The 16,181-nt window shown below is 49.2% G+C and overlaps 1 protein-coding gene across 1 annotated transcript in view; it reads left to right on the top strand.

Moving 5' to 3' along the window:
• LARGE1 (LARGE xylosyl- and glucuronyltransferase 1) overlaps nucleotides 1-16,181 on the top strand; it is a 538,562-nt gene that overhangs the window by 504,314 nt on the left and 18,067 nt on the right. The window contains exon 12 of the mRNA XM_049627511.1: nucleotides 2,722-3,000. Within this exon, the coding sequence (XP_049483468.1) occupies nucleotides 2,722-3,000 (279 nt within the window). The remainder of the gene's footprint in view (nucleotides 1-2,721; nucleotides 3,001-16,181) is intronic.

The raw sequence follows: 16,181 nt of genomic DNA, 5'->3' as shown, positions 1-16,181 counted from the left end.
AGAGAACGGCGGGGTCTTTGAGACAGACCCAAGACTGAGGAGGAGGAGGAGGAAGGAATGAACGCACAGAAGCTGACACCAGGGGAAGAACACATTCATGTTTGGGGAAACAAGGAGAAGCTGCTTGGGGACATTTGTTTCAGCCTGCCAGCCATCCGCATGGAATAACCAGCTTCCCCACTTTGCAGCTACGTGACTTGAAAGAAGTCCCTTCGCCTCCTGAACTTCCTTACCTGTAACACAGTGGTTAGAACCTCAGCTTTAGGGGCGCCTGGGCGGCTCAGTCAGTTAAGCAGCCGACTCTTGATTTCAGCTCACATTATGATCTCACGATTCGTGAGTTCAAGCCCTGAGTCGGGCTCTGTGCCTGCTTGGGATTCTCTCTCTCTCTCTCTCTCTCTCTCTCTCTCTCTCATTAAATAAACCTTAAAAAAATTTTTAAAAGAATCTCAACTTTATGGAATTAGTGTGAATGTTAAAAGCCAGTAGGGGCGCCTGGGTGGCTCAGTCAGTTGAGCGGCCGACTTCGGCCCAGGTCATGATCTCGCGGTCTGTGAGTTCGAGCCCCGCGTCGGGCTCTGTGCTGACAGCTCGGAGCCTGGAGCCTGTTTCGGATTCTGTGTCTCCCTCTCTCTGACCCTCCCCCGTTCCTGCTTTGTCTCTCTCTGTCTCAAAAATAAATAAACATTAAAAAAAAATTTTTTAAAAAGCCAGTAACTGAAAATGTGGCCAGCACACTGGAAGCAGCAGAGAAATGGTGGAGATTTATTGTATCACAATCACATTTTCTGTAGTATCATTATGATAGACCTCAGTCTCCCACTATTGTTCAGGTCCTGCCAGAAAGCTTAGTTTTGAGGCAGGAGAGGTGGGAAAGCTTCGGGCTGGTGGCGGACCGGCAAGGAGTGGCTGGGTCATTGTTACTCTTTGTTCGCTGTACTCTTTATAGTAAAGCCCATGTGGGTGTGATGTATAGCACATCAGCAGCACCTGAGAACCTGGAGTATTTGTGTCTCTGTTCTCATGCTAAACCTTTGGCAGAGCTGGCTCCCCACGCAGAAAACTCAGAGTCAAAAACCCAGGCAGTGGGGGACTCCACCACAGGAACTGACCTCTCTTCCCAGCAGACACGCACGCCTCCCACATCGCTGTCCCTCTAGCAAGCTCTTCCTTCCACATGTTAGAAATTATTCTTGCCCTTCACTTCCCAGATCTCAAAGGATTTGTACAAACAGCTGTCCCTTCCAAATGCACGGTCCCCGCCCCGCTTCACAGATAGCGACAGTGCGGTGCACGTGGGATCATTCAAAATCCCAGGTTCTCTGAGCCCAGTGGAGAACAGGGTCTGTGGCTTAAGCCAAATGTACATTTCAGGGAAATCAGGCATTGTGGAGAATGCAGACCCTCTTTGAAAACTGGCTGTGGTCAATTTGATTAGTAAGTATAAAGTATGAGAAATGGAGGGCATTTTATCCTAGTGAATATCTTAATCCCCCGTCATGAAAGAGGAAGCAACTCCAGGCAATGGCAATTCACAGAATTACTGAGAGGAAACTCTGAAAGTCCATCGAGAAAGCCATTGACACAAGATAGGTGTGCCTGTTTTCTTTTGTTTAGAAGCAGGGAAATGCATGGAATCTATTTCCTGGTAATTGTCCGAATAAAGTGGGCATCCGACCAGGAGACTGCTGATTATGTACCTCTTGCTGGGCAGAGAAAAAATTGAAATAGGCTATTGCTGTCTCTTAACCATAGATCCTATCTGCCAGGCACTTCTAATGCCTTTGGGGGGTAAAAAATCTTTATAGATTTCTCTTCATTTTTGTAGAATCCTCTCCATTGGAAGCACCTCTTGTTTTTTCTCTGGGCTTTCTTCTTCCCTGCCCATAATCCTTGGCTTGGTGCCTGTCATGTTGCCTCGCAAAATTGGCTCAGACCCTGAGGCAATAAGGACTCTGACAAATGAAGACAGCGTAACTCCAGGCAAACTTTTGTCCCTGGCATTCACATGTTTTTCCGTTCCCAGTATATGTTTCTTCTCACCGTCTCCGAGGCCCTGTCCCAGTACCCCCATCTGTACGGGTCTGGTCCACATCCAAGAATCCAAGCTGACTGGACATCTGGATTCCCCGGTTTCTCCATCAGAGAAATGATGGTCATGCACAGGGTTGTTGAGGGAGTTCTGGAAAGGGTCTGGTGCATAGTTAATGAGTCGGTGATCATAGTTGTTATCACCCCTGTTTTAATGCTCCTTGTAACTTATGACCCCAGTTTGGCTAAATCTTCTATGGCTGGTCACTGCTTTAGCAGAGCAGTGTGGCTCCTGTACATCTTTGCTGAGAGAGGAGAGGCAACGGAGCTTTGAGCTGGAAGGGGATCTTTATATCATTTAATATAATCATCCCCACCCCCTGTGGAAAGAGGAGTCTGAAAAGAGAAGGCTGATAGTGGGATATGACTGTCAGTATCACACCTTCAATTGGAAGCAGATAAAGACAAGAACCAGAAAGGTAAGTGTCTTTATGGCCATTTTATAGATAAAGGAACTGAGGCTTGGGGATTTGCCCTCATTGCACCGTGATTAATGTTAGAGCAGGGATTTGGATTGGGAGCTGGTTGACCAGGTGTCTGTGGAGGTGGAGTTGCCCCCACCCCCTCAGGAGGCTGGATGGATGGTGCGTGGACCAGGTCCCCGTGGCTCACCTTCCCTGTCTCGTCCAGGCTCCAGATGCTCGAGGCCATCTGCAAGCACTGGGAGGGACCCATCAGCCTGGCCCTCTACCTGTCGGACGCCGAGGCCCAGCAGTTCCTCCGCTACGCACAGGGCTCCGAGGTGCTCATGAGCCGCCACAATGTGGCCTACCACATCGTATACAAGGAGGGCCAGTTCTATCCCGTGAACCTGCTGCGCAACGTGGCCATGAAGCACGTCGGCACACCCTACATGTTCCTGTCGGACATCGACTTCCTGCCCATGTACGGGCTCTATGAGTACCTCAGGTGAGGACCATGGGGACATCAGCTTGTGCAGGATGCTCCCTAGGCTCTAGTCCAATCCTTCCCTCTTAAAGGTGGTCCTCTCGGGTTTGGAAGGGCCATCAGGCAAGCCAGCGTCTTCATTTTCCTGACGAGCAGGCTGGAACCCCAGTTTGCATATGGAAATGTTAGTGGCAGAGCTTGGTCTCAGAAACATCTCTTGTGCTCCCAGTCCAATGCTCTTTCTGTAGCTGCTATGAAAACGTGTCGTCCCTCTTCCAGTTTTGGATCAGATGGCCTTCATCTCACCATTCTAGAAAGATCACTGCCTATTCTGTAAAACAGATCAGAGTGATGGTGAAGGCTAACATTTATTGAAGTGCTTGCTGAGTGCCAAGCGCGGTTCTGAGTGCGTGACAAGTAGTTCATTCCCACCCCCTGCAGTCCCTGCGCTGGGGACTATTATTATCTTTATTTTCCGAATGGGAGTGTGTGCAGCTGAGATCGCGAGCTGTTAGCACAAGGTTATACACCTACTGCGGGAGCTGGGGTCAGCCGGCCCGACTCCAGAGCCACGTGCTGAATTTCCATCTTGGCTGCCTCTCTGACTGTCCAGTGACCCTTTCCAGAAGCTCTGCCCATGTGGAGGGGCAGGCATCCAGCAGCTGGAGAGAGCCCTCGGCTCATGTCAGGCATAGATGGCTGTGTGGGGAATGGCATTTATTATGACATAACAACCAATCTGAACTGGAAGGGACTGTTGAATTCATATAGCCCTAAAGTCCCCATGTGAGAAAACTAAAGTCACAAGATGTAAGTGGTCAAGCCTTTTGTTTTGTTTTAATTCTTTACTGCTGGCTTTTGTCAGCACGAATTGTCTCTGCTACCCAGTGAGTGTTTGCCTGGATCCAGGTACCATGAGAGGTGGTTTGCACATATGAATTATCCTGCTGGAGCCTCACATCAAACCCAAAAGGCAGGCATGGTTACCCTCCTCAGACTGTGGGCAACCGTGAGGCTCAAAGGGGCAGAGTCCCCTGCTTGCTCCAGAATTTGAACCAGTGTCTGTTAAACTCCAAGTGGGCAAGCCGCCCTGCTTCATACATGTCTGGCTGCACCCAAACCAGGTAGGATCTGAATCCTTTCTCTCCTGCTCTCTTGCCCTCCCTCCCTCTGTGTGTGTGTGTGTGTGTGTGTGTGTGTGTGTGTCCGTCTGCCTCTGTCTCTCAGTCTTTCTCTTACTGTCTCCATCACTCTTTTTTTTTTTTTTTTTTTTGAAATGTTTGAGAGAGAGAGAGCACGCACAAGCTGGAGGTGGGACAGAGAGAGAGAATCCCAAGCAAGGCTCCCTGTTGTCAGTGCAGAGCCCAACATGGGCCTCGATCTCACGAACCGTGAACTCATGACCTGAGCTGAAATCAAGAGTCAGATGCTTAACCGACTGAGTCACCCAGGTGCCCCTGTTGCTCCCAGTGTTAAAAAAGCCTCTTCTTCCAAAACACTTTCAGCCATTTGTCCTGAAGCCAGAGCACAGGTGTGATCTAAGCTCCCTCCCCACCCTACCCTCTGGAGCAAGGGAAGGCAGCCTGTGTTCTCTGTCCACTTTTCTGAACCGGACTTCCTTCCAGGGTGATTTTGGGGTTTCATAACTTCAATCCCTCCCCTATGCACAGGAGGAGCCCCGTCCAATCTCTCTCCCTCTCCACCAGCAGGGTCTGTGACCCTGGAGCCGCATAACCCTCGGCCAGGGAGGATGGGAGGTGTCTTCCCGAAGAGCATGGGCTTTGGGGCTCCAGGAATGGATCTGTCCTCCGGCTCTGCTCCAGCTGGGCCTTGGAAGCCCAGTGTGTGGGCTCAGGGTGCCCCCGTGTGGCCAGACTGTGTTCTCAGCGCCTGAGTCGTGTAGATCTGAAGCCGCTGCAGCCTGCAGGCTCAGAAACAGACAGTGGTTGGGCCGCCCTCCACCAAGAAAAGAGAGGAATCAGGGTTAGACTGCAGGGCCCATCCTCCCCCTGTGGAGCTATTCTGCGGGAGCACCTGAGGGGCCTCCATTCCCAGGAGTTAAGGTGAACTGGTCCTCTCTTAAGAGTGTGTGGTCTGCTCCCCACCTCCAAGCACTATTTTCTTATCTTACCTCATGGGCATAACGGTTTTAAAAACCATCACACACGAACAGATTGTTTCTATGTTGTACTCCTATGTTGTACTGATCAAAGACTCTATTAATCTCTAATCAAGACCTTACTCAATATGAGGTAAGCAGTGTTGCCCACTAATTAACATTTTCTTAACACCCAGTCACCTGAGGCTTGGTTGGCCTTTGCCACCTCGTTACAGGAAGGTGCGTGGTCCCCTCAGGGGTTTTGAAATAGTGCACATGGCTTCTACCGCTCTGCTGCTCTCTTCACAGGCCCTGTAGCAGCCCAGCGACCCTACCCTGAGTGAGAAGAAATGATCTTATCCAATCTTTTTTTTTATTAACTTTTTCATTTTAATTCCAGTATAGTTAACATTCAATGATATATTAGTTTCAGGTGTACAATACAACAGTTCAGCAGTTCTGTACATGACTCAGTGCTCAACATGATAAGCATATCTTTAATCCCCATCACCTATCCCCCATCCCCCCACCCACCTCCTCGCTGGTAACCATCAGTTTGTTCTCGATAGTTAAGAGTGTGTTTCTTGGTTTCTCTCTTTTTTTTCCTTTGCTCATTTGTTTCTTAAATTCTACACATGAGTGAGATCATATGATATTTGTCTTCTACTGACTGACTTATTTCGCTCAGCATTATATTCTGTAGCTCCATCTATGTGTAATAAATGGCAAGACTTCATTCTTTTTTATGGCTGATTAATATTCTGTTGTGGGGCATGTGTGTGTGTGTGTATATATATATACACCATATCTTTTTTACCCATTCATCTATCTGTGGACACTTGGACTGTTTCCGTATGTCTATTGTAAATAATGCGGCTATAAACATTGGGGTGCATGTACCCTTTTGGATTAGTGTTTGTGTATTTTGGAGGTAAATACCCAGTAGTGCAATTACTGGATCGTGGGGTAGTCCTATTTTTTAACTTTTTGAGGAATCTCCACACTGTTTTCCAGAGTGGCTGCACCAGTTTGCATTGCCACCAACAGTGCAAAAGGGTTCCCTTTTCTCCACATCCTCACCAACACCTGTTGTTTCCTGTGCTATTGATTTTAGCCATGCTGACAGATGTGAGGTGGTATCTCATCATGGTATTGACTTGCATTTCCCTGATGATGAGTGATGTTGAGCATCTTTTCACGTGTCTGTTGAGCATCTGGATGTCTTCTTTGGAGAAGTGTCTGTTCATGTCTTCTACCCATTTCTTAGTTGGATTATTTGGTTTTGGAGTGTTGCATTGTATTATCCAGTCTTCTCTTTAAAGTATACATGTGGAAACTGAGAACAGGGAAGCTGTGTCTTGCCCATCTAGAGTGAAAAGACATTGTGACTCTCCTGATTTCTTCCCCTCCATCTTGTCATTCATTTAGTGTATGAACTTTTGTAAGGTACCTACTATGTGCCCCCATGTATGTGAGCCACACAGAGAGGAACTATGAATCCCAGCATTTACAGGCCAGCAGGAATGACCATTAAAGATGTAAATTCTTATTGTTCTGTGAGGGACTGTGCCCCCTCCCAGTGGAATTCACCCAGTCTGGGGTGGGAGGAAGGATGTCCTGAAGAAGATAGATCTAAGCGGAGGCTGAGTGGGAATTTGCTGGTAGAAGTAGCGATGTTCCAGGTAGAAGAGGCTGTCCATTCCAGAGGTGCAGGGTGGTGAGAGCCTTGATGAAGAGAACAGCAAGAGATGATGTGGCCTGAAATGTAAGCCAGAGTGGGTCCCGCAGAACTTCGTGTAAAACATGCTGAGGAGTTTGAACTCCGTGAGGGAGGAAAGCAATGGAAGATCATGGAGAGAATGGCCGGATTAGATGTTCATTTCAGGAAGATCATTCTGGTTGCTTTGTGAAGGATCTCAATCAGCAGGGCCAGAGGAAGGGGGATAAGTGAGGGGGCGATTGCATTAATTCAGGTGGGAGGCACTGAGGGCCTGACGCAGGGATCAGAAGCAGCAGGGCTTCTGATGGACCAGTGAGGGATCCTGCCGCTGAAATCAGTAACTTTCTGCAAAGGTGTCTAGACTTTGAAAGGGAAGAGGAATCTCTTCCAAGTGCTGCCACCCAAGTCTTCCTTTGCAAAGCCTTCACCCAGAAGTCCTGCCTGCTTTGGCCCACATGCTGGCCACCTGTTGATCCGCTGTGCCCATTCCTTCCAGGACTGGGCAGGACATCTTGGCATTGACTTTGAGTGTTATGGTGGACAGGACGCTGGCTGAGACCCAGGAATCTTGTTCCCACTCACCCCGTGTGCCGTAGTGAACTGTGTGGCTTCCAACAATCCTGTTTTTACCAGCCTGTTTCCGCATTGTAAAATGAAGAAATGAACTTTTATCAGGAGGCAGAAATGCAGTCTTGGCCTAAAAGAGCCAAGAATGCTGAGCCCAGCCCCCACCTCTGGCTGCTGGCTTCTCTCCACCCTAATTGTGGCATGATTGCTTTGGGAATGGGGGACAGGGCTGAGGTCTTCATATTTTTCAAGAGAACCTGGAAACTTGGATTTTTGTGTTTTGATTTTTAATGTTGACAACTAATTTAAAGAACAAAAACAAAAACACTATTGAGCCCCAAATCAAATATGTCTTCAGGCTGAATAGAACTTCCCACCCCCATCCTGTGCCACCAGTTTGTGACCTCTGACCTAGGTAATTCCTAGGCACCAGAACTGGGGGGACTGGTCAGGAATATGATTCTATCAGGAGCCCCAAATAAGCACGTACTGTTCTTCTCATATGAAGATAACCATATTGGCTTGCCATCAGCTTCTGGAAAATTTTGTCCCCAGTGAACGGGATGAATGTGTTTCTGATCCAGACACTAAAAGTGGATGTGCTTCGTGACCAGTATTATATCATTACTTTGGGATGAGGTTAAGAGTACTGCTTGCCATGAGAGTCGTGGACCCCAACAAGGCCGGCGGACCCTCTTCGAGACTGACTTCTTCAGCATCGATTTCCAACAAAACGCTCTCCCCAAACTCTGTTAAAACGTTAATATTAAAAATGAGGATAGTTACAATTTCTTGAGCCCTTAACATGGGCCAGCAAGCCTGCCAGCTGCCTTGTTATACGTCACCTCTCTTGTTCACACTTCTCTGTGAGGTAACGGTTATTACAGGTGACCAAACTGAGGCCCCAGCGGAGGAAGGTGGGCTTGCCTCTGTGACAGCCTGCTCACTAATGGAAGGGGCCAGACCACTCTCAGACCCCGGGACACCAGCACAGGCTGACTGGCAGCCCTCTCATTGGACCCCCCCCCCAGACATTCACATCGTCCTTTTGGGGGGACCTTTCCCCACACAGTCCAGCATCATGGCTCCCCTCAGCAGTTGCTTACCAACCAGCTAATATGACAGCAAAAACAAACAGACCAATTGGAAAATAATGAAATCAGTTATTCGCACGGACACAGCTGCAGAGTTTCACTGAAATCTCTCCCCCGCCTCTTCGCCAGTTCCTCCTAAAGGAGCTGGTAGACGTGTGGCTTTCACTGGATCTCAGAAGTGTCAAGTGGGATTCAGCGGGGCGCAGCAGACCTGCATCCGAATCCTGATTCTTACCAGGTGTGTGATTTGGGGCAGTTTCGTCTCTCCAATCCTATGTTTTCTCAATGAATAAAGGGGCTAACGATAGCCTCGTGTGAGGGAATGGTCAGTGTACAGCACTCAGAATTGCTCACAACACTCAGAATTGGACTTCATTGCCAGGCCCCCACCCCCACCCCTTCCCACTGCAGACTGCCAGCTTTAGTGCCACCGGGTGACTTCATATAACCACCTCCACTTTTTTTTCTTATAAAATGAGAAGCTGTGTAGTTATATTCACTTATTCAAAAAGATATTTAGTGAGTACCTATTATGTGCCAGGCAGTGTGCTGCATTGTGACAGTGCTGTCCCCAGAGTCATTCAGACTTGTCTTTCTTTTTCTTTTTTGTTAAGTTTATTTATTTTTGAGAGACAGAGAGAGAGAGAGGGAGTGCACTAGTAGGGGAGGGGCAGAGAGAGAGGGAGACACAGAATCCGAAGCAGGTTCCAGGCTCCGAGCTGTCAGCACAGAGCCCGACGTGGGGCTCGAATTCACAAACTGTGAGATCATGACCTGAGCCAAAGTCAGACGCTTAACCGACTGAGCCACCCAGGTGCCCCCAGCCTTGCCTTTCAATTCTGAGTACCCTTTACTCAGCGTTTAGTTGACCTCCAGAAAGGTACTTAACTTTGTGTAACTTGTTTTTTTTCTTCATTTGTGAAATGGGGATCATATTATTCCTTCCCTCGTAAGGTCCTGGGAAAATTAAATATAGTAGTTTTTGCACAGCGCCTGGCAAAATGCCTTGGAACGTGCTTCATTCCCCGAATTGTCATGGCTGCCGCGGCCCTGCACTGTTCCAGGCGTGGGGCTATCTCGGTGGGCAGAACAGGCCCCGTACGTTCCTGCCCTCGTGGGGTTTACATTCTAGGGGCTACTCTCAACTGTCGTTGCTGTTGCTGTTCTTGTTATTGGTACAAAAGAGAAGATCCAGGAGCTCAGACTCACAACCAGGTGACCCAGTGTGGTGGACAGGGGAGGCCTCGAAAAGAGTTGGGTAGTCGGTAATGGACTCGAAGGACTAACAGGCGTAGAGGCCTGATACATCCTGGCACTTTCAAGGGCTGTTCCGGAAGGTCGAGGGAGATCCATGAGACTGGGCAAGCTTCCCGCCCCTTTCACTAATCCTGAAGAATCCTCATCTTTGTTCACTGCCTAAAACTTAAAACATCTGCTTTGCAAATGTTGCTTTTGCTTTCTAGGGGACGAACATGCCACCCTACGGGGATACTGTATTCTGACAGCGTGCAGGAATGACAGATTTCAGTTTTATTCTGTTCTCTCCAGGATGATGTCTAACCACCTTCCCGCATCAAATTTCCCTTGGCACACATAGCTTCTCTATAAATACTTGTTGAACGAGTGCAGAAATCTGAAAAGACCAGGCCGAGGTAGCACCAAGCAAGGCCGACTGGCTGCCTTCCAAGAGCCATGACTACGTGGCACTTCCTCGGGTTAATTCATCATTTAATCCTGCTATCTCGATGACATTTAACGTTTATTGAGCACTTACTATGTGCCAAGCGCTGTTACCAGCACTCTGCCTGTATCTTCTCATTTCACCTCATCACAACTCATTTTAGAGACGAGGTGGGTTAGACTAAGAAGCATGCCCTCAGGCACAGCATTGCCAAGGGGACAACTCACTTATCTTGGGCTTATCCCAAGGGTTCTACGCTTATCCGTTTATTGCTCCCATTGCCTGATGGGCCCATCTCCACCGCCATCATCATGGCCACGCCCATCATCACGGGTTGTATTTGTCAAGTGCTATTCCATGCATTGGAGAGCTGTCTTCACCTCTACATGAGATAACCTATTTAAGCCTCACAACCGCCCCCCACCCCCTACCACACGCACAGAGAAGAGAAAGCTGTGGCACGACGGTGTAACTTGCTCGAGAGCACAAGCTGGTGAGGGTCCAGGTAGGATGTGAATCGGGCAGCCTGCCCCAAAGCTGCCCTCCTAACTTCGGGGGTATTGACTGCCCTCCCATAACCCACAGCCAACACTTAACAAAGTGCCCTCACAGAGAAAGCGCTCCCCGAAGTTTAGCCCTGATTGCTAACAGTAAATATGGTGGCCATGGGGTAGTTAAATAGGGGTCGGTAGGGATGTTGAGAATTACGTGAGGTGGTGAATATGGAGTCCCTAGCGTGGAGCGTGGTGTTGTAACTATAGCTATTTCGTTGTTTAAAAATTTGCCCCCAAGACTCATTTTCAGCTTCTCTTTCTTCCTGACCCCTCTCTGACTGACAGGTTCTCTCTCTGGATACGTTAATGCCACCAATTTCGGAGCCACGGGATCTTGCTGGGGCCTGGGAGCCCCCTGGCTCTCCAGACCTCATCCATTATGTGTGTCTTTTACAGTCACATTCTCTGTGGGCAGCCTGATCACCCTCATTTGCAAGTCTTTGCTGTTGTCCCCACACACCTCCTGGAAGCCTGTCTGCCAGGAGCTCATTTCCTAGGCAACTGGAATAGGGTCTGAGTCCACCCTGTTACCTGCCTCCCTGTTCAGAGAGGAAGCAGGGCTGGCTGTGTGGGGCCTGCCTCTAAGGTTATCAGCACAGTAATCAGGACAGGGGCACTCTGCTCCTGCCTTCCCCTGCCCTGAGGGAGGCTGCTGAGCCCTCAGAGATGCGGTTCAGGTGAACCTGAACCTGGTTCAGAGCCCCAACACTCTGGTTAAGGCCATGCTTACATCTAATGCTACTGAAGCTAGGTGGTTTAAGGGGTGGGGGTGGGGGCAGCTGGAGACAGGGGCCTCTCCTAGCCTCCCTGAGACACACACACACACACACACACACACACACACACACACGATGGGGTTGTGGAGTGGTGGGGGTGTGGAGCTGATGGCCAAGAAAGAATTCTTGAAACGTCTTTGGTGCAAAAAAAGGTGATTTTATTAAAGCACGGGGACAGGACCCTTGGGCAGAAAGAGTTGCATTATAAGTGTGAGGGGTGACCATTTATATACTATGGAGTTGGGACACCTGGGTGGCTCAGTCAGTTAAGCATCTGACTTCAGCTCAGGTCATGCTCTTGTGGTTTGTGAGTTCGAGCCCCACGTCGGGCTCTGTGCTGACAGCTCAGAGCCTGGAGCCTGCTTTGGATTCTGTGTCTCCCTTTCTCTCTGCCCCTCCCCTGCTCATGCTCTGTCTCTCTCCCCAGAATAAATAAACATTATAAAAAAAAAAATTGTATACTAGGGAGTTAGGGGAGGTAAAGGCAAAAAAAAAAAAAAAGGAAATTTCTAAATGAGCTTTCTATGCTAAAGAGGACTCCTAGGATACAGGAGGCCTTGCTATTGTCAAGTTAAAGTTGTTTTCTCTCTAGTAAGACATTAGCGTTGCAACAGGAGGGGGTTGCTGGAGAAATGTGTGACTCTGTGTTCTGTCTCAAGTATCTATCCGTGGGCTGCAGGTTATAAAGCAACTTAACTTTACCTACCATTCCCTCCTTGCCTGTTCCCCACATCACTATGGAGGGGAGGGTGATCTGGGGGCTCCAGGAAACTAAGTCTAAGGATTTCTGGAGATTAGGCTGTTGAGAAGATTGGCTTTTTCTTGTAGTTTACTAAGACATTTGTAAACTAATGAAGACTTGGGTCCTGCAGGACTGTGATCTCTATCAGTTAACCATTTGTTTGCTTTCCTTTCCTGTGTCCTTGGGCAGCCAGGAGTGCCTGAGGAATATCACACTCATCCCACGGAGTGGGGGAGGGGTTGCGAGGTGTCAGCTTGCCTTATGCTCCCTCACCCCCCCCCCCACACACACACACACGAATGCCCTTCCTTGCCCCTCCCTGGTTGGTTACACCTGTGGCCACACTAGCCTGCTGCTTCTCACCATCTGAGCTCACTTACGGGTTTGGTTTGCACCCTGCCCACCCACTAGCTCCAGGAAGAAGCTGAAATCAGGAAAGGGTCTGAGGGTGAGCCTCAGACGTGTGCCTAAGCTTTCTCTTCGAGCAGGGACCACCCCAGCTGTGCCCACATACTCCTGGAGAACATCACCAGAGAATGTGACCGCACAGCAGTCTGCGAAGGAACAAGGAAGGAAGGAGCGTTTTACAAGTGCCTTCTGTGTACCAGGCACTGTGCTACGTGCTCGACAAATGTTCTCCTTTTTATGGCGACCCAGTCAGTGCACAGGGCTTCCATTCCCGTTATCCAAGCAAGAGGATGAACGTGCAGAAGCTAAATGTGCCCAGAGGTCCTGTGGATTAAGGGGCAGGACCAACCACAATTTCAACCCAGTTTTGGAAACTCCATCATTTCCAAAGGATAACCTTCACAATACCGTCCTCTCCTCCATAGGACAACCATAGACGAATTCCTTCATTCTCTGTACACTTATTGAGTGCCTACTGTGTGCCAGAGCTAGATACACAGCCATGGACGAGGTGCGTCCCTGACCTCAGGCCTGGCAGAGCTGACAGGTTACACACACAGGCTGCATGCTGTGACTGCTGCCACCTCCCACCATCCCTAGCGAGCAGAACTGTCCAGAACCACCTCCCACGATCCCCACCGAGCAGAACTGTCCGGAAGGAAGCAGTCCCCAAGAAGATGTGGGCCCATCATCCGAGGGATGCGTCAAGGCCAGCAGAGGTGGGCAGGAGAGGTGCAAGGGCAAAGCTCCTCCTGCCGGCTGTGCACAAAGCCTTAAGAGAAAGCGTGAGGCCGTTCTGGGGTTTCAGAAATAGGTGCACACTCCAGCATAACTTTCCTTCCCGCCTCCCATCCCTTTTGAATATGACTTTCACCTAAGTCCCCAGGAGCCCGTAAGAGCTGCTTGGACTCCTTACAGCTCAGGTTCGATTAAACAGCATGCTCTCTGACATCGGATGCTGCCGACTGGGCTGTGCAAATGCAAGGCTCCGAGAGCTGATGAGCCTCCTCCTTCTCTCCTGGCATTTCGACGCCAGCCCCAGTGCCTTCAGCCCGTGGTTCCCAGCAGTCTGTCACTGGTCAGCATTGGCCCCAGCCATTCATCGCACTGCCACAAAATACCAGCTCAGCCAATTCTGTTATGGGAGCAGAAGTTCGCACGAGCAGAGATCAAGGATTCCCCCCCCACCCCCACCCCTGCCCAAAGGTAGAGGGAACAAGAGATATCCAAATGGTAACCAGCACCACAAGGGCTGATGCCCAAAGCAGTTCCCTGATCAAAGCCGACGCAAGGGGGAAGCTGCTGTCCAGAAATTCTGGGATGGAGTTCTCCAGCTGAGGGCAGAGGGCGTGGTCTTAGCACCAAATGAGAGAGGAGTCGGGGAAGATGGAAATGGAGAAGTGTCAGATTTGACAATGAAGGGACACTACTGATCGTGGCCAGATCCGGGGGCTCGATGGCAGACTCCACTTGTTTGAAGAAAGGAAATCGCCAGTGTGGGAGGCTCAGTAAGCCAGCACATCAGTGCTCACGTCTCCAGACACCGCCTGTGCTCTGGCCTCTGCCCCACCTGGCTGCTGTGAGGAAGGGTCTGCCGTGAGGATAAGCATACGGGCTGTATGTCTTATACCGGTGTCTCCCTCCTTCCCGTTCCCACTGGCTCTTCCATCAGCTGCCTTGACCCATGGACTCCAAGAGGCTCAGTGCTCCAGGTGTAAAGTCCCCACATGAACAGAGTTGGCTGAGACAGATCCCATGATTATTGATCTTTCCCAGTTATTTCTAAGCTGGTGCAGCCTTAACTAAAACAGTGATTGTCATCACCTTCACTTGATAATGATGATGTGATGATGGTGATTGCACCTGCCAGCTGGGTTATAAGGCAAATTGCTCAGCCTCTTGGAGTCTTAGTGGCTTCATCAGTAAACTGGAAATACTAGTGCCTGTGTCCTACATGGCAATGGTTCAAGAAGTGAAGCATATAAAGTGTTTAAGATGCTTGGTACTGAACATACATAAGCATTCTTTACTACCATCTCTTGACCACCTACAATGAATGTGCCAGGCATTTCTAAGAAATCAGTTTCCCCAAACCTTATGTGCTTTCTCATTTTCAGAGCTTTGCAAATATTTAGAGCCCCCTCCCCTAACCAGCTAACTCCTGCTTCCTCGAACACAGTGGTGGGAAACTCTCCGTGACTCTGCACCAGAGAGCCCTGCACTCCTGTCTTCCTCCCCCCCTGCACTTTGAGCTCTGTGCAGACAGAGGTTGTATCTGTTCATTCAGCTCTCTACTCCGTTTCTATGCCTGGCTTCATAAATGTCCATTAATTAATGAGTGTAGTATCTCAGTTCTGTTAATAACCAAGTCTGTGAAATGTTTATTATCAAGATAAGGAAACAAAAGCCCAGAGAGTTGAGCTAATTGCCCCGATTGTACAATTAGTGAAGGGGTAGAGTTCAGATAGGATCTCTGCCATCTAAAAGATCACACTTGGGGCGCCTGGGTGGCTCAGTCAGTGAAACGTCCGACTCTTGATCTTGCTTAGGTCATGATCTCAAAGTTCATGATTCCGAGCCCCACATCAGGCTCTGTGCTGACAGTGTAGATCCTGCTTGGGATTCTCTCTCCCCACCCCCTTCCCCTTCTTCCCTTGCAATCTCTCTCTCTCAAGATAAATAAACTTAAAAAAAAAATTTTTTTAAATAAAGATCACGCTCTTTCTTACTATTCAGCCTCCTTCAAACTGGTACCCCCCTGAGGGAGATTCAGCCCTCAAATGCGTTGAATTTTAGCTGGCTCCTCCTGAAACTTCAGACTACCTGGCCACAGGGATGCCACAATGCCATGTGGCTACCACACAGCAGGAGTTGAAGACCATCTCAGTGAGGGGTGTGGGTCCTGGTTCATCCCATCCCCTGCCCTTTCCCCCTTTTGCCTGCCCAGCACTGACACCTGATGTCCGCTATCCTCCACTGCCCTGCCTGCCCTGCGGCTGTGCCCCCCTCCCTCCCACCCAATATAGACTGAAACAGGAGATAATTCCAAAACCATTTCTTCCTGTTCAAATTTGACTGTGTTGTCTCCTTTTAAAGATTTTTTTTAAGTTGTATTTATTTTGAGAGAGAGAGAGAGCATGAGCAGAGGAGGGGCAGAGAGAGGGAGACAGAGAAAATCCCAAACAGGCTTTTCACTTCGGCATGGAGCCCAACGCAGGGCTCGAACCTGCAAACCGTGAGATCATGACCTGAACCAGAATCAAGAGTCAGATGTTTAACCGACTGAGCTACCCAGACGCCCCTCTCATTTTTATGTACATTGGAGGTAGATTATTTTTCTCATTTTGTTTTCCTAAAAATAACATCAAATGGGGTTGGCAGTGCCTAAGCCCACGCCCATGAGAGAGGAAGCTTTTGTTTCAGGGAATTCTGAACAGAGCAGAGTCCAGGTAAGTAGAGAGGAAGGAGTTAGCTAATCCTTTGAGGGAAACTGGCAAGTAACTCAAGTCCCATTTGCAGGCAAATTGTGACCCTTTGTGGGACCCCTAGAGGGTCTAAATGG

The sequence above is a fragment of the Panthera uncia genome, chromosome B4, assembly GCF_023721935.1.
Source record: "Panthera uncia isolate 11264 chromosome B4, Puncia_PCG_1.0, whole genome shotgun sequence".
Classification (NCBI taxonomy): Eukaryota; Metazoa; Chordata; class Mammalia; order Carnivora; family Felidae; genus Panthera; species Panthera uncia.
This window is presented reverse-complemented; position numbering and strand designations above follow the sequence as displayed.